The 24,310-nt window shown below is 49.0% G+C and overlaps 10 protein-coding genes across 10 annotated transcripts; 2 read left to right on the top strand and 8 right to left on the bottom strand.

Annotated features, from left to right (window-relative positions):
• Nucleotides 1-5: 5 nt before the first annotated feature.
• Nucleotides 6-1,439, bottom strand: N7510_000651 (uncharacterized protein; the record flags this gene model as incomplete). Its single annotated transcript, XM_056972580.1, has 1 exon — nt 6-1,439. One exon carries the CDS (start codon nt 1,437-1,439, stop codon nt 6-8), a length of 1,434 nt encoding a protein of 477 aa, XP_056837697.1.
• Nucleotides 1,440-3,184: 1,745 nt separating this feature from the next.
• On the top strand, nt 3,185-4,156 carry N7510_000652 (alpha/beta hydrolase; the record flags this gene model as incomplete). The annotated part of the gene is made up of 1 exon (XM_056972581.1): nt 3,185-4,156. One exon carries the CDS (start codon nt 3,185-3,187, stop codon nt 4,154-4,156), a length of 972 nt encoding a protein of 323 aa, XP_056837698.1.
• A 551-nt stretch (nt 4,157-4,707) lies between these two features.
• On the bottom strand, nt 4,708-6,686 carry N7510_000653 (sugar porter family MFS transporter; the record flags this gene model as incomplete). Its single annotated transcript, XM_056972582.1, has 8 exons — nt 4,708-4,731; nt 4,776-4,834; nt 4,907-4,980; nt 5,036-5,063; nt 5,160-6,115; nt 6,176-6,400; nt 6,457-6,536; nt 6,591-6,686. 8 exons carry the CDS (start codon nt 6,684-6,686, stop codon nt 4,708-4,710), a joined length of 1,542 nt encoding a protein of 513 aa, XP_056837699.1.
• A 758-nt stretch (nt 6,687-7,444) lies between these two features.
• N7510_000654 (Zn(II)2Cys6 transcription factor) lies at nt 7,445-9,873 on the bottom strand (the record flags this gene model as incomplete). Its single annotated transcript, XM_056972583.1, has 5 exons — nt 7,445-7,498; nt 7,546-8,401; nt 8,452-8,886; nt 8,941-9,639; nt 9,698-9,873. 5 exons carry the CDS (start codon nt 9,871-9,873, stop codon nt 7,445-7,447), a joined length of 2,220 nt encoding a protein of 739 aa, XP_056837700.1.
• Nucleotides 9,874-10,372: 499 nt separating this feature from the next.
• N7510_000655 (uncharacterized protein) lies at nt 10,373-12,071 on the top strand (the record flags this gene model as incomplete). Its single annotated transcript, XM_056972584.1, has 3 exons — nt 10,373-10,744; nt 10,801-11,671; nt 11,734-12,071. The coding sequence occupies 3 exons, from the start codon at nt 10,373-10,375 to the stop codon at nt 12,069-12,071; spliced, it is 1,581 nt and encodes a 526-aa protein (XP_056837701.1).
• A 708-nt stretch (nt 12,072-12,779) lies between these two features.
• N7510_000656 (uncharacterized protein) lies at nt 12,780-13,215 on the bottom strand (the record flags this gene model as incomplete). Its single annotated transcript, XM_056972585.1, has 2 exons — nt 12,780-13,128; nt 13,163-13,215. The coding sequence occupies 2 exons, from the start codon at nt 13,213-13,215 to the stop codon at nt 12,780-12,782; spliced, it is 402 nt and encodes a 133-aa protein (XP_056837702.1).
• A 2-nt stretch (nt 13,216-13,217) lies between these two features.
• N7510_000657 (uncharacterized protein) lies at nt 13,218-13,950 on the bottom strand (the record flags this gene model as incomplete). Its single annotated transcript, XM_056972586.1, has 2 exons — nt 13,218-13,720; nt 13,749-13,950. 2 exons carry the CDS (start codon nt 13,948-13,950, stop codon nt 13,218-13,220), a joined length of 705 nt encoding a protein of 234 aa, XP_056837703.1.
• A 2,424-nt stretch (nt 13,951-16,374) lies between these two features.
• On the bottom strand, nt 16,375-18,263 carry N7510_000658 (uncharacterized protein; the record flags this gene model as incomplete). Its single annotated transcript, XM_056972587.1, has 4 exons — nt 16,375-16,729; nt 16,771-17,796; nt 17,956-18,091; nt 18,140-18,263. The coding sequence occupies 4 exons, from the start codon at nt 18,261-18,263 to the stop codon at nt 16,375-16,377; spliced, it is 1,641 nt and encodes a 546-aa protein (XP_056837704.1).
• Nucleotides 18,264-18,501: 238 nt separating this feature from the next.
• On the bottom strand, nt 18,502-19,222 carry N7510_000659 (uncharacterized protein; the record flags this gene model as incomplete). Its single annotated transcript, XM_056972588.1, has 3 exons — nt 18,502-18,697; nt 18,899-19,064; nt 19,123-19,222. The coding sequence occupies 3 exons, from the start codon at nt 19,220-19,222 to the stop codon at nt 18,502-18,504; spliced, it is 462 nt and encodes a 153-aa protein (XP_056837705.1).
• Nucleotides 19,223-20,463: 1,241 nt separating this feature from the next.
• On the bottom strand, nt 20,464-23,034 carry N7510_000660 (VIT and vWA domain-containing protein; the record flags this gene model as incomplete). Its single annotated transcript, XM_056972589.1, has 6 exons — nt 20,464-20,954; nt 21,230-21,433; nt 21,495-21,824; nt 21,956-22,586; nt 22,643-22,927; nt 22,966-23,034. 6 exons carry the CDS (start codon nt 23,032-23,034, stop codon nt 20,464-20,466), a joined length of 2,010 nt encoding a protein of 669 aa, XP_056837706.1.
• Nucleotides 23,035-24,310: the final 1,276 nt, after the last annotated feature.

The raw sequence follows: 24,310 nt of genomic DNA on the forward strand, positions 1-24,310 counted from the left end.
TTCACTCAAGAATGTTTCCGAAGCAGATCAGTTCCGCGAATGACCGACCAGTTCGTCGACTGCTGCGTCAACGTCAACGTGTCAAACAGAAACTTGGACAGCTCCTCTTCCATGTCAGCGTCCACAATCGAGCTGTACAATTGACCATGAGTCCGTAATTCTGCCTTCAGACGTGTTAAAGCCATCGAGACGACGACATTAGAATTAATGATTCCCTCACAGTGGGGCCAGGTCTGCAAGATGTAGATTGCGTGCAAGCGAATTGAATAGTCTGGACACTGCGAGGCCACCACCCACAAGCCCGGGAGGACGCCGTAGTCCAAAGTAAATGTTGGGCGATCAGAACATTTGGCTAGGAACTGCTGATGCGCCGAGAGCAGGGTGATATAATCCGGTGTCAACCTTGCAGGCACTTGTCCTTTGATGAGACAGGTCTTCAGACTGAGGATCTGTCCAAGACTCTGGAGTTGAAGCAGATCGATAGCTTGCTGCTCACGACCACGAAGGGTGTGATAGAAATCGCGATTAAATATCCCGAGATGGTATTGGAACTGATCGTTCAGGCGCAAAATTTGTTGCTGCTTCTGAAAAAACTCATCATATTGTGCTGCAGTTTCAACAGCGGATAACGGCCAGCATCGGGCGAGGAAAGGGATACCTATATTTAAGAGAAGAGTCACGCTTCTGTGTACATCTGACACAGTTTGCATTCCAGAAAAACGATTCAGGGTATGCACGTCATCATCGATTCCAAAATTAGTGAACAGGAACGGGGTGCCAGGCCCAAAATGGGCGGATTGGATATCAAGTCGTCCGAAGATTTGGAGCAGCGAATCGTCTATGCTAATTGTTGAATGATAGTCCTGTGTCTCTTTGAGGATGCGAAGCCCACTATGCAGGTGCTGGAAGGCATTGTCATACCGTCCCAGTAACAGCTCGGACATGACAAAAAGAAGGCAGCATACGAGCATAACTTCCCGGTACTGAGGGTCGTTCGAGGACTGGCGTTGGGAGAGATGGGTATAAGCTCGCGAGGCCTGCTGAAGTGCCAAGCGATGACGAGCTCGCTGGAGGTTTTCTCCAGACAAGCGCATTTCGTTCGCGTCCGAGTCTTCGTGAAGGGCACCGAGCATATTGGCGGCATGATACACAGCAGGGTCGACATGACTAATCTGCAAGATAATGTTCTGCCAGAGAGGAGAGTCGAAGAAAGCTCCGAGGCCAGGAATGGAGCAATGTCGAAAGTATGAAAAGCATCGTCGCTCGTCCATGGTAGTCACCCACCCCGGGTGAGGGTAAATACTCTGGGTCAATGTGAGAGCTCGCTTCCTGACGGGCAAGCGATGCAGATCATAGCCATCGCATTTCCGGCCGGTAGTTTTGCAGGTGTTGCATGTCCCAGGAGTTTCGTCGCACTTAACGTGTCGAATGCTGTTCATCTCACCAGTCAATGCGGTGCTTATTCCATTTGACCCCGCAGGAGCCAGTCAGCCATTGAACGTTCAGGGGATAAATACCCACCGGCATGTTCGGCATCCCTTCAACGACCGAGTGCTGCAATTCCTACGTCGCTTTATACGCAGCATCACGGACGGGCCACAAGAAGGATCGAGTGTTGAAAAAAAGGAAAAGGAAAGAATCGCAAAACGGGGTTTCCAAGTCTTCAGCTTCAGACCCCAGCTTCAGCTTCCGGCTGCCGAGCAAGGGTTGGGGGCGAAAATGTGGAGCGCACTTGTGGATTCGGCTCAAACAACAAATACTCGTCTTTGGCCTGGGAGCTGAGCTTCAAATTTTCACCATCGACTTTAATCAATGTAATCCTCGTATTTCTTCAATTCAGAAGATAAATGAGGGCAAAATGCCGATGAATTGTCAGTTGGGGAGGTCGACAGCAACCAAGGAGGGGCACGCAGCCAGCAAGCGTATAGCACTTTCGTGTAAAATACATCATGCAAATGTCTTGCCAACGTCATGTAAAATACAACGTCTATTCTGGGAAGCGGAGGATCTACAACTACACCAAATTTGGATTGGCGTGTTTCAGGTTAGGGTTTGGGAATTAATTCGTGTGAGGATGTTGGTATATCTGATTTCGAATATCACTGTACATCTTGGACCAAGGCTGCTAAGTGCCTGCAGGTCTTGCTATTCTGCCACAACAAGTGTTTCTAGTCAAAGACTTGCATAGGCTGTGCTATAAGCTCTCGAAAGTTTCGTGTAGTCTGATTGCTCCAATCCACAATGTAAGAGCATAGGTCAGTTTTGATAGGGCCGTTCGGTTGTGCTTTCACAAGACCATTTTGACGTATGAACACATGATTGATTTTTCCCGGCAGGTAGACATGTCAATAGTCGAGCGTGAAAAACATGAATGATCAACTGGACGGTAAAATTGCTATAGCTTTTGGTTCCAACCAAACTGTGCCAAAAATAAACTTGGTGAAAACGGTTTACTATAGTATTGCCATTGCTAACCGCAGGAGAATCGCAGCCGATGGAGAAGCAACTGCTTGCGAAGGTCAAAAATAAAGATGGTTTAGAGACAGAGAGACAAAGGCGGAGAGTCTAAAACAGACGGGCAAAAGTATGCTGTTTAACCACTGCCCTCTAAAACAGGGAGCAGAGTAGGGCTTGAAGTCGACTGGCCAAACATCTCCACATCTCTGCACAATATCTCAGGTGAGTCATATCACGTGCGTTTCGTAATACCCCAGCATCCCCTATCTCGACGGAAAGCCTTTCAAGCTCAGCCATCTGGGTGTCTTGTATGAGCTCCGCGTATAGTACAGAGTAAAGAGAGCCCCATAGTAGCGCAGCCTTGCAGGTTTTGACGCTGTATTTCGGCTTCATCCTGCTGCTAAGACGGCTCTTTGGTCTAAGACTCTAAATAGGCACCACTCATTCACTGGTCAATACCTGGTGAGACCGACGGACTCCGCATTCAGTGGGTGCTTATTCATTTGATCTTGACGCAACATTCGAAGGAAACAGCCCCATTCACTGAAAGGCTGCTGACAGACCAATCACAGAGTCTAGGTAATTGACTGCAGCCTTGCTAATCAGGGCTGTGATAGCAAAAGAGATTAACGTCTGCCGTATACTTAAGATGTTGCCTAACCCGACACTTCCTATATGACCGAACTCAACTACCCGTCAATTTTTTTACACCTTCAACACCGCAATCATGGATGCAACTAGCAGTGCCCATGCCAATTCTTCCAAAAGATCCTCAACCGCGCTTGACAATATAGCCATTGCAGCCAGGGGCAATGAAATCAAAGGTCTCGAAATCTATCAAAAAACAACGGACCCAGGTCCACACAGATTTGAGGAGCTTTTGTCCCAAATGTACGCCGACCAACCCAGTGGAGGCACAGACATGACCTACGGAGCGACGGAAACCCATCGTCTCCGTTTTTGGAAGGCAAACACAACCAAAACATCCAAAGCTCCGTTCATCGTCTTCGTCCATGGAGGTAGTTGGCGATCAGGAACATATTTGGATTCTGTTGGCTCCGCCAAAGTTCGCCATTTGACTGAACAAGGTTATGCATTCGCGAGTATCAACTATACACTCTTTCCCACTGTGACAGTGGAAGAACAAGTACAAGAGATAGCCAATTCAATCAGCTATCTAGTTGCAAACGCAGCTCGTCTCTCCATCGATCCCAACCAAGCCATCTTCATGGGCCACAGCTCCGGCGCACACGTAGTCTCACTGCTGGGGACAAACACAAGCTACCTCGAGCGAGCGCGGGTCAACATCTCCATCGTGAAAGCCGTCATCGCCGTGGACGCGTCGGATTACAACGCTGCCGCCGAAATTCTTGATAATCCGGGCCAAATTGCGGACCACATGACAGAAGCATTTGGGACGGATCTGAACCGACTACGTGCCGTGTCACCGACGTGCAATGCGCGTGCACCCAATGCCGGTGCATTCCTGCTTCTGCATTCCCATCGACATGGGGATATTCGACAGGCTGTTGAGTTTGTTGTGGCGCTAGAGGCTGCGGGTACGGATGCGGACTTGCATGTGTTTGAGGGGCAGGGATTTGAAGGCCATATTCAGATTCTGCTTCGATTGGGAGATCCGGTATATCCTGCGACGGCAGTTATGGATAACTGGCTTAAGATGAAAGTTCCGGTGAATTGAGGATGCTATGGTGAAGGGAAGGCGCTCAGCGAGCCTTGTGACATCATGATAGGGCGTCGTGTCTTGGATACTCTACAGGTGTACTGGAGCACGACGCTCAATAAACAACCGCTCCCTTTGGCGGACATCGCGTAGAAATGCCATCTTTATCAACTATGCCTCATCCTAAGCTCTCGCAATTAAACTACGATCTCTACACTGCTAAGACTTTAGCGCAGATCATTTATTGAGCTGGCCACACTAAGCTGAGGGCCGCCGTAAAACGCCGCTGGTATAGTACAGTGACCATCGAGGTTTATCGCTCCGCAGTCACAGCGCAGGATGTAATATTACAGGGTATGATATAGTATCATACAAGATAGATTTTACAGCGAACCCTCAACCGAGTTTGGCCAGCTCAATAAATGATCTGCGCTGAAGTCTTGGCTGTGGGGCCAGAAAAGAGATTCTCAGTGTGTTTTGGTCAAGGCGATTTCGAGAATCACTGTATACGAAAACACTTTGCAACCCCGCTGACATCCTCAACCCGCTCCTCATTTCCGTATTTCCCTTCATCTAGAGCCCTTTCCTCTCGGCTAGGATTAGTCAAACTAGGTTCGTTCACATTCGAACCACCTACCTCCTTGTCCACGAGCTTGGTGACACCGAAAAGGTCATCCATCTTCTCCAAAGAGAGACCTTGAACCGGATTAGTCACGCGAGAACATTCCGAGGTTGCAAAACGGGATGACGACGACAACAACAACATACCTTTAGTTTCAGGAACACATAGGAACACAAAGAACCACATGGTAAAGCAGAGAGAACCGAAGAAAATGTAAGTTCTGTTCCTTCGTCAACCTGCGGTGCATTCCACGGGATGATAACAAGTTGACTTACCCATATCCATCCCGACCCAAGTTGGTCACTATGAACGATGGAACGTTAGCTATACAGTCGATGACACAGGAAATGAGAGATTTAACTAGGATTTGAAGTTCCATTTAAGAGGGTCTCCACTTACACATCGACGGAACTGCCCTGGCCGTGACGTAGTTGAACAACCACTGCGATGCAGCCGCGAGCGACACATTCATCGACCTCAACCTGGCGCTCGGGATCTCCGTAACGACAATCCAGCAGGACGCCCCCCACCCAAGCTGGAAAAAGACAGCAAAGAGGTATATGCACACCAACGCAACATACCCGGCCGGGGCGATCGGGGCCCCTTTTACAGGAGGCGAGATGCGGATATAGAGGCCTATGTAGAACATGGCCACCCCCATGGCAATCGACGTCCAAAGCAATGATTTTCGTCTGCCCAAAGAGTCGGCGAGGAAGAGCAGGAAGCAGGAGCAGGATACCATCTTGACGACGCCGTAGATTCCGGTGGCGAACAGCCCCGTTGACGTGCCGGTAATGCCTACGCTCTCAAAGATGACGGGTGCATAGTAGTTGATTGAGTTTACGCCCGTCATGCACTGGCACATCATCAGGGAGAAGCTGATGAGGGCTCTGTTTCGGTTGCCGGGTATGGTCCACATCTCTCGCTGAAGGCTCCAGAATCCCGCACCGCCGATGAGAAGCCGTTCATTTTCCAACTGCTGGCATATGTCCTGAAGTTCGCCTTCGACGTAGGCATGGTCCGCGGGCAGCTGTCTGAGCATGGCGAGAACCGCCCTGGCGTCCTCCCATTTATCCTGCTTGGCGAGGAAGCGCGGCGTCTCGCTCAACAGGAACATGCCAAACATCAGGAAGATGCACGGGATTCCTTGGAGGGCAAGAGGCACAATGTACGAGGGAGCGCCGTGGACGTGAGCCTGAACACCGTAATCGATCCAGAAGGCGAGCATGGCTCCGAAGGTATTAAAAAATTGGAAGACACCCGTCAGAGCACCACGGATCGCTCGTGGAGCATTTTCAGACACGTAGAGAGGCGCGGCCATGGAGGCACCGCCACAACCAATACCGGCCAGAAGCCTAACTGAGCGTCAGTATCGGGGGTGGCCATATTCCTCGGGCGAGGATAGCGGTGTGTACCTTCCGAGATACATGCAAGACAGGAAGCCAGAGGCGGCAAACTGTAGAACGATGCCCACCAAGCCTACAAAGGCAAAAAAGATGAGCGACAAACGGCGGCCCCATTTGTCGGCCACGGGATAAGCAGCCAAGGCACCTGCGAAGCAGCCTAGCTGTAGGGTTGACACAATATTTGCAGAGAGCGTTGCCGAATCTGAAGGAGAGAGCCCGGTAAAGCCGTATTTTCTTCAAGAGATACCTTTGTTAGTATGCCGGCCGCGCTGACTCTAAGAAGGCCTTACGCCTGGAAAGCTGGAAGCACAATAACACCACCGATAACTCCTGTGTCCATTCCGAACAACATCCCGGCGGAGCATGCCTTCTCCATCAACGTCAAACGTATTCAACCACGTAGGAAACTTAGATCGCGACTCACGGTCAGAGTCAAAACAAACACCCTCCACCCATATATCTCGGGTGGATCAACTTTCATCGCATCATTGTGAATAATCCTTTTGAGGATAGAAACCATAATGAGTAGGTTGTGCTAGTGACCTGTGTGCTATCATGCCAATCGTGGTAAGCTGCCAGCAGCAGAGTCAGTGGAGAGTTGAAGCCTGGGGATGGGGATGTCTTTTGTGATATATCGGACAATCCTGGGGTAAATGGGCCAATCCCCGCTCGGGAATTCAATATCTATTCAATAGGTCGAACGCTCCACTTCTCATTCTGCTGTGAACTCCACTCCAAACCCTATCTGGTGGGCTGCGGGCTCTTGGTAGAATCGTGGGGTCGACCGGCATATCTTTCGGATTTCTGTCGGATTAGCGGTTAATTGTGCTATTTGGCCACAACATCTCGGAACTGTTGTTTTTACCTTGGCAGTACGGCTCCGAAAATCGCGGCTCCACCTGCTGGACCTGCTGGAGAAGTGCACGAGTTAGAAGGGCGACGCAGCGTAAGCGGAAGTCGTCACTCTTCATTTTACAGACGCTTTATTGGTCATGAGACCTGTTTTCCTTCTTCTTATCGGCAGGAATATTCCTTCCGGCCGACCACCCTTGATCACGCAGCCTCCCAGCCTGGCTCGTCTGGCTCGTAAATGGTATAAGATTACGGTTCGAGCTATGCAGCCAGTCCGACGCGTTTGAGACAGGCCAGGCTTATATCCACAGGTCAGTTAGTCCGCTTCAAAACTCAAGAGACCCATGAATAGCCGCGGCAAATGCAGATTGAAGGCATGTCGGATGTATCTTATTACAATATAAGCATCTCGCTTGATACATTCCATTATATTAACTGAATTGAGGACCCTGCGTTCATCTCTGCGGGGTCTGGGTCTGTCTGCATTGTTATTAGTCAAAACTCAGGCTTGGGAAGTAAAAACTTACATCAAAGCCGGATTGCATACGCTCTGGCAGTCCCCAACAATCGAATAATTGCGCCCAGTCCATATCAAGTTCTGCGCTGAAGCCGACATCTTCGTTTTCGCGATATGGAAAGCCAGGCTGCGGTGTGCTGTAAATGCCTTGGACCTGCGCACAACCGCCAGTCGACGCTACAGAAACGCTAGGCTCGTCTTGGGCAGATTCTTCCCCGTAGAAGAATTCGTGCCTCAACTCTTCTAGTATCGTGTGGTGCTTCTTGCCCGGCGAATGTCTGGCTGCAAATTTGGCAAGACGATGCTGCCACAGTTCGGCACTTGAAAGATCTTGGTCCAGTGGAACGGAGGGGGTGGCGTCGAAGACTGATGGAGAACTGGCAGGGTTGGTGTATTGAAGACTGCGTTGCTGCCGCTGCAGCATTACAAAGATGTAGATGATGGCAATAGCGCAGAAAGATACATATTGAACAAACCACGACGACTGAAAAATGTCATCATCGTCAGTGAAGCAGTCTAGGGCTTTGAGTACGTCTCGTGCCGCAGCAACGCAGTCACGGATACAGCCTTCAAAACACTTTTCACTATGCGTTTCATCACTATTCGGATTCAGTAAGCGGCTTAAAAGAAACGGGCGGTTTGCGTGGATGATGGCGTGGGCGTGGCCAATGTTGAGGAGGATGGATTGGCGCCTGAACAGGGAGCTCAGGCTGGAGGGTGCCACTTCTCGAAAAATGACTGGCAAGTCACGCTTCCATGCCGCGATGGCTCGATTTCCGCGTTGAACATAGTCAAGTTTTTCTTCGGGCGTCGAGTACTTGAGAGCATAAATCTCGTGGGATGCTTGGCCTATGATGCAGGCTAACCTAAGGAAACAAGTTAGCTACAAATACGGTGCAAGAAGGGTGACACTCACTCAGCGTGTGCGTTAGCTGCATCCATGACGCTGTCACTATGCTTGGGCCTTTGTCCCACGCCATCGGTGGTCAGGGCTTCATCGTCCAAGATCGAAGGCACATCTTGATCATGATCGTGATCCTGCAGCAGTCGAGGACGACCAGCCATGACGCTGAGATAGCGGTCAAGGATGTACGTTGCCCAAAAGGCTCGCTTGCGACACTCCTGTTCCAGGAGCCCAATCTCAGTCTTGTACCCATGCCTGCGCTTCTGGCGGTGTAGTCCGATGGTGACGGCCATGGAAACAAGCATTCCGAATTTGGAGTAAACCTCATTCGCCTGGGCGGTCGAGAGGAGGTAGTAACACTCAACCAATCGGGCCTGAACGGACTCTAGGGTCGGGAATCTTAGGTCATCCTGAAGACACTCGCATGCGTACGCATGATATTCCACACTTCACTGTCCGTCAACATGCAGGTCTGGGCATATGGGTTTCCAGCGGTCTCACCTCTTATTCAATGATTCCCCTATGGATTCTTCGCTCTTTTGCTCTTGGTAGAAGCTGGCCTCGGCAATTATCATTAAGAGCACAGCCAGCTCTCCAGAGGCTAAAGAGCTGCCGTGAGTGCTGAGACTGCCGCCGGCATCCTGATAGGCTATCTTAACCCATGCATCTACCACGCCTCGGTGGAGAAACCGGTAGAAGGGCGTTGAGACGTCAAAGTAGGTCTCAACTAGTTGCTCGGTACGGCGTTGGGAAGGAAGTTGAGGAGCGTGGGTCGGGCTCGGTGCCTGCGAAAGACTACGTCGCCTTGGGTTCGATCCTGAACCAGACGCCCCTGGCTCTAAGTGGTCGAAAAACGTTGATACATGGGTTTTCTTCAACCTTTTCCAAGCACGCTCCAAGAAAGTGAGTGGAGATGATGGCCCGTGGTATCGTCCTTCAATCTCGGTATTCGGCACCGGCGAGTTACTAGACGAGTCCCGGATCGCCGGAACGAGTTCGTCTTGGAACAGCACGGTTTGAGAATGCGTCACTGGGGAAAACTGACTAGAATGATACGTCGGGAGGCCGCCTGATGACGTGATTGGGGCAGCCGGAATCCGGGGCAAACGACCACGAGTATAGGTCGCCGTGTACTGACAACGGAAGCTCAATTCGTGGCATCGAACACATGGGAGCTCCCCTGAGCATCGAGTTTTCCGCCTATTAGCAAGTGTTAATAGCAGGGTCTAACCTCGCGATAGGAGATGAGTTGTCTCACTTCTTGCAGGCATCGCATGCTCTGCTGACTTTGTTCCTCTGGGAGGGCCTAGCCGCAGTTCTAGCTGGCGTGTCGGGCACAGACGGGGAGAGCATCAAGTCGAGGGGCCTTTTAGGCGCTATTATCCGTTGGGGTTCCAGCGTCGCTTCTGCTGTTTGCGACCCGGAGTCTGCCATTTGTGTGCATAATGCTGGTGCTGGCAGCGAGAGGACGTGCGGTTGCTATTCCGATGAGGATGTAGGCAGCCAGAGTCGCTGCCGATGCTATTCCGATAGAGACAAATCTAGTCCCTCCACATCCCTCTAAGAAACAAGCGAGATCCAGGCCAGCTAAGATGTCTATTACCCCACACAGAATACGACTGTCTGATAATAGGCGCGGGTGCAAGTGGGGTGGGGTGTGCGGCGCGATACCAAACCCCAAATTGCGGATTCTTTTCCGACGACTAGAACTCCACTCCCATTCGCACGCGACTGCTGGTCTTCGCACCCAAAGGCGGAACAACATGCCGTGTCCGTTTTTTACACGACCGGCATCATGGTAACCATATGCAACTTTACACTTATCGCACAGAGGGGAGTAACAACCAATATGTATATATAAGCTGCAGAGATCCTACCGCAGTCATTGGAGTGCTCATTCACTACAAGCAGTAGATCTGACCAGTCGCTCACCATGTTGACAAGTCGATCCCTTAGAGACCTCATGGTCAGGGTCTTTTGCGAAGAACATCTCACCAGTCTTGGCCTTGCATTTATCATTTTGCCAGTTATATACGTCTTTTATAATGAGTTCTTGCGCTTCTCTGCCAGAGTGCCAGGCATAGGCGGCCCCAAGGGCCTCCCCATCGTTGGCAACCTTTGGGCCATACGCAAAAACGCCGCAGAACAGTATCGGCTCTGGGCTGAGAAGCATGGCCCTGTCTACCAGGTTTCGCTGGGAAACATCCCCATAATCGTTGTCAATTCGGCCGAGGCCGCCAAGGGCATCTTCGGTCTGAATGCCCAGGCTCTGAGCTCACGGCCTGAGTTTTACACCTTTCATAAAGTGCATGAACCAGACCCCTGCTGCACACACGTCAAGTTGCTGACGGCATCTCCCAGCGCCTCACCGGCCTCGCCACGACCATAGGAACGGCTTCGTACAGTGATAGCTTGAAGAAGAGAAGAAAGGTGGCTGCTGCCACGCTTAATCGCCCGGGTACGGCCAAATACGTGTGGCTCCTCGACATTGAGATAAAGCAGGTCATGGCCGATCTCCTTGAAGATGGAAAGGCTGGGGCCATTGCGATTGATCCTATGACCATCATCCAACGACTAAGCCTTTCTGTCACGACGTGCATCAACTGGGGGGTGAGAATCCCGACCCGAAATGCATTCTTCGACGAGATCATCCACATAGAGGAGAGAATCAGCAGCTTCCGTAGCACGACCGGCAACCTGCAGGACTACGTACCTTTGCTCCGCTGGAACCCCTTTGATGGATCTGCCGCCAGGACTCGCGACACTCGTCGTCGGCAGGACCTGTATCTTAACCACCTCAACCGGGAGCTGGCGGACAGAATGGAAAAGGGTACACAAATGTCATGTATCCAAAAGAGCATCATCACCGACGAGGGCAAGCATCTGAACCAGGAAGAGAAGAGCTCAGTCGACTTGACCATGATCTCTGGCGGGTTGGACACCTTCCCCACGACCGTAGTCTGGTTGATTGCACTCCTGGCCAAGCGTCCCGATATTCAAGAGCGCGCCTTCAGCGAGATTCGCAACATGTATCCGGAGGATCAGCCACTCTGCCACCCTGAGGATGACCAAAAGTGCGTATATGTTGCAGCTTTGATACGGGAGACTCTTAGGATGTACTCGGTGCTGCGTCTCAACCTGCCGCGGGTCTCCATCCGGGACATCACTTACGACGGCGTGACATACCCGAAAGGGACTACATTCTTCATCAATTCATATGCATGTAATATGGGTACGGCTCTTCCATAAATTTGTTATTGGCACAGATTCGGTGAAGTTTCTAACAGACATTAGACGAGAAAATCTGGCCAGACGCGCACATCTTCCGGCCTGAGCGCTGGATTGAGCAACCCGATGCGCCCATGTTCACTTATGGCATCGGCTACCGTATGTGTGCGGGCTTCATGCTGGCCAATCGTGAGCTTTACCTTTTGTTCATGAGAATAATCAGCTGCTTCAAGATTCAAGTTGATGAAGACATCGACATTCATCCTGTAACGGGGACGGCAAATCCCAAGAAACTAGTATCGCAGCCACACAGGTACCGAGCCAAGTTCGTGCCCCGGGATGCAAATGTTCTTCGATATGCGCTGGACAACTTTGTTCCCACGGAGCCAGATGCGAATTTCTGACCGCGAGGCACTACGAGGCACCGTGGATTAAGGAGCAGCCAAACGGTCCAAAGCCCGATCTTTGCTGAGTTGTTAGAATTCAGCCAAATAGTATGTCATGACGTGTTTATTGGGTGGTCAAATTCGCGACCATTTGCTGAGGAACGGAAAGTTTGATCGTAGGAGTACACGTAAGAAGACAGGTCGGAAGTTCCAATTGTATGGCGCATCAAGCTCATTCCCACGGCTTCCAGGTCGTCAGTTGTGAGCAATTCAGCGAAGAGGGCCGACCTCTGGGCCCCTGACAAAGCTAAAAAAGGTGATTATTGGGGATAGAGGTAAGATAGTTTGCCCATAACATGAAAGGAACTCGCTGTACAACTGAACTCACAATCGAAAGACCGATATCGTTGGTGCTCCTACTTATTCAAGGGTCATGAATTTTTTAAGCTTGATATCCATATTGAAAAGGCCCTGTTTCTTCGCATCTATCACCGACTAGTAAGTACGCGGAGTCAGCGCTACGTCCTCTTCCGTGTCTCCTGAGATGACTTTCTTATTCACTGTAGCCTTCCACTCTATTATATACCGGATGTAGCTTGCCAGAAGCTCATCATTTGGCATTTCCTTGTCCCACTCGGCTCGCTGAAGTAGTCTAGGATTTTTAGGGTGCTGGGATAATTCTCCGAAACCGTCCTGGGTTAAACGTAGTCACCCGTTAAACACATCTCAGTCCTCGCAGATATCGTCTTGGCTAGTGGTGTTTTGGCAAGCGCATAACTCTTCATCGAATAAATCCTGTCCTTTCCGATAATGAACGCGGCTAGAGTACCCTGCGTTGGTGCTAAATTCAAAGGAGTTTGTGCGGTTTGCGCCCTTGCGCTTACGAAAGAGAGAGCGTATGCAGGGAATTGAGGCCGCGATGATGATAAGACCGGTCTCAATGTACAAACAACAGTCGAGACCCACAGTAGCAGCAGTGGGATCGTTATTTGGTTTCCCAAGGACGTGAACGTGGTAGGTTCTCACGACAGATGCAGTCGCAGCTCTTGATGAGAACAAAAAGTGAGCCATGAATCTGATAAGAATGAAAGTATCCGTCGAGTACTCACAATACACCTAAACCGAGAAGCATTATCACACCTAGCTTGATTCGGGTGTCCATGTTCATGTTCCACAGTATATATGCTGGAAAAGCAGCAAGGTAAAGATCTGTGGCAGAGTTAAAGGCTGTTTGTTTAATAATTCCAACATGTCAGTATAATGAAGCTTTGTTCGTAAACGAAGATAATATATCTTACCACCTTGAAAATACCCATAGTATGCTTGGATGTGAACATTCCAGCACCCTGTATTTCGTGGTCGGCTCCAAATGTCAGAAGCATGTCCTGGGCACTGCAAGAACATTATAAGGATAGAAACTACATTTGTAGTTAACTGGAAGCTGATAAAAAGCCACAGAATGATTCGATGATGCCTCTCAATTGCAAGGAGGCCAAGAATGTAGAGAATAAAAGATATTCGGCCCATGCATGATGCAGCGACACCGAATGCTTGAGTGAGATAGTCATACATGATGACTGTCGAAACTTCTGCGTGTGGGATGTCCCATACGTGATGACCAAAGCCATGCTTCACACCTATTGTGAACATACTTGATCCAATTATTGCTAGAAGCTAGGCAACACGATTAGCTACCAACACGAGAAAGTTTGGCGGCTGTTAAGTTGCTCACATCTGCGAAAACCATGATCACGTCGTCGCGTCCAAATTGCCTCATTTTTAATTTCGCGATAACTCTGATTGCTAAGACGAAGGTGGCGATTGATGTGGCGCCCCAGATAATTCCCAGTAGATGCTTCTCCGTCCCACTTGAGGGATAGCTATCAGACGCGGCCATGGTGACATCGTCGCATTGCTGGCTTTAGATGGTAGGCGATAGTCTAGGAAGGCAGAAGCAGGTACGAGCAATTGCAATATATTCCTCTCGTGATCGATGCTTTTGTCCTTCTAGTCGATGACGTACTTTCCTTTTAACTCTCGCTTATCGGAGATTTCCAGATTTCGGCAGGATGTGGATAAAGCCACCGCCTAGCGAACATGGTAAAGTCCCTTGATCCCCTCAGAGATTGACAATACCCATGGCGCATAAGGGTAAGGTTTACCTACTACCAAACTAGAATGCAAACATTTGGGGGGTCCAGCTGAGAAGACCCAGGAATTCTACCCTGAGTTTTTTGACCCACTCTTCTGGGTACTCCCAAGTTCCGCACTTGAGAGTAACTACCGTCAGAACGCCGACTAATTATACACCTTTATGCACGCTAAACCCAAAATGCACGTTTGAACTATAACATCATCTTCACGTCTTTTGTCTATTATTCTAAGTATGTACTACTTATAAATAGTATTTAAGAGCAAAACAAAGCATAGAACACGTGAAAACGCGTGTATCTTATTTTATAAACAAAGGGGAAAGGGTTTGGTAGAGTGACCTAGCATACTACAATTTGAGCATTCTACAACGCTAGGAAGACATTCGGGCGACTCGGCGAAAGCATAAGGGACGGACCCCTTAGTGCCAAAATCAACCCCATAGTTAAGGCGTTACCCTAATATGGACGGTGCCCGTACCTTATACTTCGTGGCGTAGGATTAATGTCTCACCTTGGTCGCGAAGTCGGTATGTACAGGTCGCTTGGTCTTGATTTTTGATAGTAGGGCAGGTAAATTGTGGTGGGAGATGTAAATGGATAAGTGTAGACAACAATGAGGCGGAAAAATGTGGTTGCTTAGTGAACAGCTTGTAGGACAGTCCTCTTCGTCGTAAGATTGCGCCAAGCGGGATAAGTTTCACGGGTCGATTTAGGCTTCCAAGAGGACTACTCACATGTATCTCGACATTTGTAACGGAATACTCAGATTGTGGTGCAAGCCAATACTAAGCTCTTGATTGATCTTTTTTTGTCGAATTAAGGGGGCGGGTGCAGTTCGAAGCCGCAGACGTCTAGTTCGCGTAGTAAGAGCTGACAATTCCGTAGGGTCAAGCGTCTTCAGAAATAGAAGATGTTTAGTCTTCTAAAGGGTATATCGATATGACTAGTACTGTAGATTCGGGTAGACAGCGCGGTCTCCACGCGCTTCCTTTATCACGTCGAGGGCCGTATATTATCCATGTTGGCTCGTGAGAGCTAGAATTGTCGCGCTTGAAGACCGATTCACTCGTCTAGTGGTGGTGAATACCTTGTTCTTCACGCGAAAATACGTGTAAGACCGCCCTCTGGGTCCCATCACCCGTCTCTAAGAGAGAATCGCGATTAAACGTGTTACTGCGCGACGACATGAGCCGGAGGCTATGTTAGCCTCGTTCTTTGTAATCATAAAGCCGGTCTAGTCTTGTCTTTGCTATGACAACTAGGTTAGTGCGCTTGGCCAAGTGCAAGGCCGCCCCGGCAAGTCCATCGACAAGTGATGTACATAATGGATACGGTTGATCGATAAGCCGAATGCTCAACAACAGCAGCCGTTCGCTCAGCAGCAATTCCCTCGGCATTTTGCTCCGCAATTCGCTCAGGACCTTCAGCCTAGACCTTTTTATTTGCAACCACAGCCAGTTTTCACTCCAGCCGAACTGGAATATCCAGTACTGTCTGCAGTCAGGAGCAGTGTGGATACGGAACTCTAATGGATGTGATACCGTTTGGCCATAACATCGATGATATGTTCAATCTCTGGGACGCATGACTCTTTCCAATTGCAGGTTGAGCTTTATTTTGTACTATCGTACTGTAATTTAGAAAGATTGTTTTTCTCGATGAAAGTCGTTGCTAAATGGCGGGGTTTACGTTCAGCCGGATCTCAGCCTCGCAGGAACGCAACGCTGCCTGAACCGACCTTTCAAGGCATATCCACAAAAAGCCTAAGTTACTGGGTCCAGGTTTGCCTTTGCGGAGCTCTAGATGTGGCTGTTAGTCGAAGTCAGATTTTTCCTAATTATTGTAGAACAGGGTGCTTTGGCTATTAAGGTATAGGAGCATGGGAGAAAGGGACAGAGGTCTGTATATGTGCTGACGTAGTAGAAGATTTTCACATGTTGACTCTTTTTAAGGGCAGATTACTCAATTCGACAATTTTGTGAAGACTTGAAATTCCCCACGGGATGATTAAAAATAAATTAGTTCTCAACTGTCTCGCGCGGATGCTCTTGTATCTCCGGAGTAAGGTTTACTGATGGTATTACTTGTATAGTATGCAGAAAGCGGATACGTTATTGTTCATCAATCCTATCGTCAGAACGTTTACAGCGCCTGAACCTTGAATATACTCAGAAACAGGTCCCTTCTTCATCTTCCGCTCCATCTTCGCCTGGCCACACAGTGGGAAGGGTAAGCGTAGTACCCTCTCGTCCAACTATGCAGGTTATGTCACCCGTGAGGTTGTTTTGCAGGAAGACTTGGCATGTCTTCTTCATTCCGACCCATCCGTCCCTCGCAAAGAAAGTATTATTGCAGGGAATTTGTTTGTTCTGCAATGTCACCTGGATAAATGACACTTCGGACACGGGGTGGAGGCCCCAGACTACGGCTAACACTTCAATCTTTGCGGAGGGCCCGTTCTTGGAGGAAAAAAGTGGTTTCGGCGGAATGGACTTTGTGGATCGACGGTAACCATCCCCGATCCTTCGCCAGCGACTAGTAGTTGCATAGGGTCAGAACCATACTGATAGAGTACGGAGATAGTCTTATGGTGATTATCTGGCCAGGGATCTGGTGATGCGATATGCCGGACGCCATTGGTATCCAATTGAAGAGTTTGGTGCGGTCCGATCTGAGCTTGAAGCACGCTGGTGATGTCTAGACCACCCCAGTTTGCACATATGATGTCCAGAAAAGGAGGTATATCCAAATTTTCATTTTCGTGTACCGTCTTCACGTCACAGTAGGATAAAGCTGCAGGTGTATCCGAGTATGCCCAAGTGACTGACAGATTCTTCACATGACCGAAACACGGGTCACAACCAAATTCATGGACTGAAGCCATAATACTGGGTTTTCGATATGTGCGCGCGACCTTGGCAACCTGTTCTGTAACATCCTGATTGTGCCAGCTTGCAATGAGAATGTGGACTGAGCCCGGGTTGTCATCGAAGCACTCGTGGTACGGGAGAGGAGCATTGAGGTCAATAATAATTGTCTCGCCTTCCTCAGCAATCACCTTCTGCGGCGCCGTATATAGAGTGCCGTAGTCTAGGTATATCGCCTTCCTCCAGACCATTGAAAATGCCTTGACATTATTGAGCCACGGATCACCTCCGAACGTCTCATTTGTTGCGGTAAAGCTGATTTTTGGGACCTTGACTCTAAGATGAGCGCGAAAGATGTGACGCACGGTATCTGCCACATTCAATGGACCATACACAGCCGAAAGCACCTCGAAATCGTCGCTCCGACGTTGCAATCCGGTAACCATATGAGAAAGATTGCTGGGCCGCTGTTCCTCCAGTATCCCAGCCGCAGCTGCCTTTGCTGCCCACTTGAGGATCATGGGCCGATTTTCATTCGCCTCTGCCTCAGAAATGCCGTACGTGTGCATCTCCCGCACTAGCTCTTGCCACATGTCATCCTCGTCTGAAGGCGGCGTCATCATAACTGTATCAACAGTCGACATGAGAGAGCTGGGTCTACGACCTTCCTGAATGCTGATTAAGATATCGTCAAGTTTGTCCAAAACTCGCTCTTGATCGGGACTACGTCATATTAGCGGGGCCTCCTAGAACCGGGGTCTGGAAACTTTCTTAGGTGGGGCATGGCTAATATCTGGAAGCACTATGCTGCTGTTGAATGCTGCGATAATGGCGCAGAGAGTACTGATCCGCGATCTAATGGATTCAACTTCGCCCTGTGACCATTTGAAGCGGTGTAGGCCTCGGGGCGTGAGGCCGGAGCCCTGTCTTTTCTGCAGTTGCTCTAAAAGCCTCCCCGTCTGCTGTACCAGATTTTCCAAGTCGGCGTATTCGACGGACAGCGTGGCGACCTTCGAGTCTGCCTGTTGTAAGGCTAGCCTATTCCCAAGCCTCCTTAACACCATACCGAGTCCACTGATATCGTCACAAAGACCTTTGAACCGTTTTGGAGCGCCTTGATATGTATCGAAAATTTGATAGGCAAACGTTGCCAATGTTAGAACATCTGGAGCGCCAGGAGATGAAATCATCCCAAATTCTGAGGTTTATTTGTTGACCAGGGGGATCCAAAGCACGGCTTCCAATTATTTTTGGAACAGTTACTTGCCTCACAGGTTACCAAAAAATCCACGAACTTTAAATAAATTGTGCCAAAAGAGGGGCAGCGATGCGAGCAAGCGGGGTGTCTGTATCAGGTGACCTAAATTCGGAAGAAATAATAGCCAGCGGATTCACAGACAAGGCGTGTAAGCTGTACTGCTCACCGTCTTAACCGCTGGCCTCGCTCCGTTGTATGCCCAACTTCAACCGCGGCTCGTGCTCAGCACCGGCATACTGTGTTGTCGTTGTTTGTGCAGCCTGATTCTCCGCTGATGGAGGGTGGCCGGCTATCGTACGGCCTCCGCCGTCCGGGACCCCCGCTCCTTCTTTTGCGTGCGTGCCCAGACGGAAAGGGGGGGGTCTCCTACGACGACGGAAGGGGGTCTCGCATGTTTAGGTGGGAGTGGCACAATTATATGGCGTCTGGCGCAATCCCACGCGACGTGTTGGTCTTGGTCCAGTATTTACTATAGCCATACAAATGCCTTGGGCGGCGCATGCAATTTCGCCGTTGTCGTCCCGAACCAAAAAGAACAGTCCTATCAGACACAGTTCCACTACATACAAGCCGGTGAAAAGCTGATTTATGGCTCGAGGGAAGAGAAGATCAATAGTATCAAAGCGAAACTTGATGACATACAGCACATTGTATCGGTAGACGAACCAGAAAAGACCGAAAGTAACGATATTGAAGATAAGGATGAGAGGCGCAACCACGGAATAAATCGGACCTAGCGGAAAGGTTAGTTACATATGAATCGTTAGCACATGCATAAATACTGGGCATACCAATGGAAGCTGAGGTCGTATAAAACGGGAAGAAAGTACCCCATTGGATTTCAATCAAAATGGTCGTTCGAGCCCATTTCTCCCAGGCGGTGGTATCCATGATGAGAGCAAGAATGAACCAGTTGGAAAGTTAAATGTTTGTAGAAGAGCGCCAGCACTGATAGACATGGCCTGCAATATCATGTATGGGAAAAAGTAGTTACTGGACTTCGGAATGTTCTAGGCCAATATTTCTGCCAACCTAGTCATATCACTGGTATCAGGGCTTGTCGAAAAAACCTGTGCCGATGGCGACAATCAAGAATAGCTACACGAACAAAACAGCGAAGTAGTAATTTTGTACCACCAACTCCACCGCCATACCAGTGTTCAAGCCCTGTATCCGACTTAAGAAGCGAAGAACCAGGGGCAGGAGTACTATTAGGATAGACCAAAAAAGAGTGGGTAAATACCCTAGATCGCAGCGAGCAGCTAATCAGGAAGGCTTCTCAACCAGGACAGCCATGTAAATGCGCCCTCTATGTATGTCAACTGCGATAGCAACCGTGTAAATACGATTGGAAACGACCAGCCGACAAGCATCAGACGAACTATGGTAATGATGCCGAAAGTACGCAAGTCGCGTTCCCACCACATCATAGACATGTTGTCCCAGATGAGATCGTTAGGACAAGCTTCCAGAATTCGCGGTGCCATCTTTTTGGGGAGATTGTAAGTGACAGACTGACATGCCATGTGTGCGGCTACTTGTTGGTTGAATTGGATGAAGGCAGAGTTCATTAATGGTGAACAAAGAAATGTCCTTTATTTATATACAGCTGTTTACCACCACAGCAATAAACTTCTCTTCTCCCTCCAACCTCCTTCTGTTTCATCTCTTTCCCCACATCTGTTTCCCACAACGTTGACACATCCCATTCGTCTGCCTTGCATATGACTTCTACCAACCATGTCTGATCTTGGACATCATCCCGGACTGGGGCTCACCAGATTCTACTTCGACCTGGGGGAAGTCCGCAATGCTGTTAATCCAGACCCAGGGCATAGGATCGACGGCCATACCATAATAAGACTAGCCCGTCTCAGATTAGGGTTCGGGAATCAATTCGTGAGATTGTGTAGGTATAACTAATGTCGAAAGTTGCTGTATCTCAGGAATGTTTTGAAACTTTACTTCTACAGTTGAACGCGGTCCAAGCAGTAGGATAGAAATATGGGCAACAATGCCCTGAGGCTCGCAGGTGGAATTTGAAAACATTAAACAGAGAGAATGTTAAAAGCAAATCCCAACTTGGTCGATCAATTGCCTCAAAATCTCTCGATCCGTCTCATTCATGTCGTTTAAAGATTTCTGCACCCAAATATCCGCCTTTCCTTGAGAAACTCCCAAACGTCCTTCGAGTCCGAAAGCTGCGTTTGCAGAAAGTGGCCCACAAGACAAGTAACAAGAACCTTCTTCCAAACAGTCAGGCTCCAAATATCGGAATTTTTCCCAGTCAAAGCTTTGTAATGTGTCTGCAATTTGGCTTTGGCGCTTTCTGGTTCGAGACCAAGTGCCTGGAGAAGCTCATTGTACCAATCCCAGTAACCGTCAAATGTTTGCATAGATATAAGCATATGCAATGCAGACGACCCATCCATGGAATGCGACTTCAACATTTCTTTGTCGTCCTCATCACTCCCAGCCTCTCCTTCGGAGTCTGGAGCAGCCGCCTTGCGACAAATTTTCATTGCTGGTCGAAGTACTGAATTCTCCTCATCCGCCGTATCCTCTTCGCTTGGTCCATCAAAAAGACCAAATCCCATGTCTTCGTCTGATTCATCTTCATCCCCTGTATCACACATGCCGAAGCCCAAAATTCAAAATCGTCATCGAGTTCTACATTCTCATCAACTGTTAGAGTATCAGCCCCAGAGCAGATCTGGGCTGCATCTTTGTCCTTGGAATGATGGGAGTCCTGCACTGCGACAACGGAGCAGTGCTTTCTAGCAATTTGGAAGCGCAACCCAAGTCTCTCGCACTCATTTTGAACCAGCTCCTCAACCCGGCTTTCCCACTTGCTTGTGATAAGTCTTCCGTGACTATCCTTGATAGTGTGAAACCAACCATGTCCTTCGTCCAGTTCGCCCATCGCTCTTTTAGCTGCCAGCTGATGGATGGTTTCGCCGTGTCCAATGTCTTGGACCGGAATATCTAGTTCCAATGGACTATGGTCGCTCTTCGCACGAAGACTGATTGTCTCAGGAAAGGATGAGATCTCGCCAGAGAGGAGAACGTAGATCGTGGATCGAATGAATGGGAAAAGGGGGGCTAGTTCAACGGGTGCTTGAAGGATACTCGGAACAGCGACCTTTGGAAGAGGTTGGTGCACAATTGTCAGATTCTTCGTATTTGTCGTCAAATAATTCGATCGGCTTTTTAGTTCCTTCTGCAAGACCTTCCTTGGTGTGTTCTTTAATCAGCTCGACCGCCACGAAATCTTCGCCTTCGATATCCAGCAAGTTCATGTTCAAGATAGCATCGGTCACACGCGCCATCAATGCACCCTTTAGCATTCGTACAACCGTTTTGTCTAGCTCTTCATAGTTCTGGACGGACTGAGAGAACCCCATACCCGCTCGAGAAATTCCACCGATGAGTGAATGGGAAACAGTATTTCCAATACCCAAAGTGAAAAACCGTGCCGAAATTTCTTTCATGGCTTTTTGTACGAAGTCAAAAACAGCGTCTGGTTCCAGACTTCTCCGTCTGTCAGAAGGTGGACTTCGGGGACCTTGTCTTGGTAACGATTGGCCACGGCATTCTGGAGGGCACTTAAGATTTCTGTCCCACCCATATCGGCTTTGATTTTCTTTGTGTACTTCAGAGCTTCCTCCAAGTTTCCTCGATAACATATCTTGCTGCGCGGCCACAGAGAAGTGCTCTCGCTCCCAAACGACACGATATTGAAATGGATACCAATTGGGAGGGACTTGAGGAACACTTCGAGCGCCGATCGAAGGGTTGGAATTTTGTCCTCCATACTGCCACTGCGATCAATCAGAAGGATAATCTCAGAAGCACTCTGGGGCAAGCCAAATTTCGGAATCAGAGAAACCATCAGTGCTCGCTGGTTCGGCAACCTAGGATGCGTCTCCAGGAAAGCAAAGGGAAGATCTTGCTTGCTTAAGCCGACTGTCGCAACAAAATCCTCCTGAATTACCACATTCTCCCGAAGTTTGACAGATGCACAGCACGATTTGAAAGCAGTTTCTGGCATGGTCGATGTCCGACCGATATTCACCTCGATAGGGTGAGTTGGCGACAGAATATTGCGAATATCAAAGCCCCTTTCCATCACCATATCAACTTTAATAGCCGTCTTGATAGCAATACCCTCAAACGCTCGAGGTGTCTGATCGTTATTTTGAGTACCGTATCGTGGCGCGATCGTGATCGGGACTGTGTATCGAATTCCATCGGTCTGGATATCTTGCTTGGATTCACTAACTAGGACGATGTGACGATGTCGATGTGAACCTTGCCTCCAGCAGGAAGATTCCCTAGGCGAGTTTTGAAGATATCAGCTGCATCGTATGATTGATCGAAAATGGCAGCGGTCTGTCCCCTCGACTTGGCCTTCTGATATACCTCCTCGGCCTTCTTTTTCGGTTTGACCTGTCCACGAATCACTGCGTTGCCAACATGACACGTGAACCCAACGATGCTGGCGCCATCATAGAGAGGGAAAGAATAAAAGAGCTCCGGGATGGCTTCGGTGTTAAAGATGGATTCAGGTAGGTCTGGGTGATGGTCGTTCCAGTGCTGCTAGATAGCACATGCGCATGGATATCGAGCCCCACCTGAGGGAGGTAGCTCTTCACAGGGCCATTTTCTCCAAGGAGGCGATAGAAGCAACCGTAGGACTGCATTATGAATTTCTTGCACATCAAAGACAATTCTGCCGAAGTAGAACTTCGTGTGGGAAAGCTCGGTGTTTTTGAATGCACTTTTTCTCTCAGTTGAGCCTCAAGAGATCTGCGGGATAAAAAGATGATTGTGACGCAATGAACGCAATGACGGCAAGGTTTAAGACAGGCTTAAAACCTTTACCGAGAGCTATTGGCTAATATGCTAGTCTCGAAGGCTGAAAGACGACAATGCGTCGTGGATTCTAAAAACTCCGCTACGAAGGCCTCGGCCGCCCCAGAAAGATTACAGCTGGTTGGATGGCCGATCGCAGGATTCCCCGTCTATGACTCGAGAATGTAAATATTGCATGGGGGCGGCTTGACAGTGCATAAATGTTCTGACTCATATTCTATTTCCTAGGCAGCAGTCCGGGGGCCGTGAAGAGATTTTTTTTCGACAATTTACATGTTTCCATACAACCATTTTAACCAAGGCTGACTCTGGCCCTGATATGCTTTCACTTTTAGCCTCTACAATTCGATAATACCGAAGAGCATCAGTGGCGCATTCTAGTCTGCAATGAGACAGGTTCGGAATATCTCTCGTAACAGAAACCACCGGGTCCAGACTCAGAACTGATAACTGGCATTCAGTAAATGATCGTGATTAATTGTTTTACTAGGTAGCACAACGGGCTCCATCTGGGTGATTTCCAGACAGGTCAGAAACGGATAGACTTGAAATGGCTTCAATAGCGACTTTCTCAATGCGGTGCGCGAAATTGGTCCAAAAGCTATGCTACAACGGGGACGAAGAAGTAGCCGGACAAAGGAATATAATGGTCGGTTAAAGAGACTGTGCTCTTGGGAGAAAATGTACAAGAAGGGCTTCGAGACTTCAAGAGGAAGAAGCAGAGTGATATTACACCATCAATCTGTGAATCAGTAACCTCATCACCCAGTTCTCGCAGCCAGTCTGTTTTTCAATACTGTCTAGATCGTTGTAGATATCTGACTCCAGCCTTTTGAGAGTTTTCAGGGTGTGGACCATACTGCCTGCGCGGTGCAAACGATCCAAAACAATCTTCTTATGGGGGATTGACAACGAACCAGATGCGCTCCTCTCCTGTATTATGCCGCGCAGTATAAGGTCAGGTGGCTGGGAATGCCAGGCATGAATAAGCGGAAAAGAAAATTTCCCTTCGTCCAGGTCCTCACAGAATCCTTTCTCGCTCGTGTACTGAGCTTACGTCAGAGTCTATTGGACATTCGGTGAAGCCGGAGTGCGTACCTCATT

The sequence above is a fragment of the Penicillium lagena genome (assembly GCF_028827675.1).
Source record: "Penicillium lagena strain IBT 129212 chromosome Unknown utg000001l_segment0_segment0, whole genome shotgun sequence".
Lineage (NCBI taxonomy): Eukaryota > Fungi > Ascomycota > Eurotiomycetes > Eurotiales > Aspergillaceae > Penicillium > Penicillium lagena.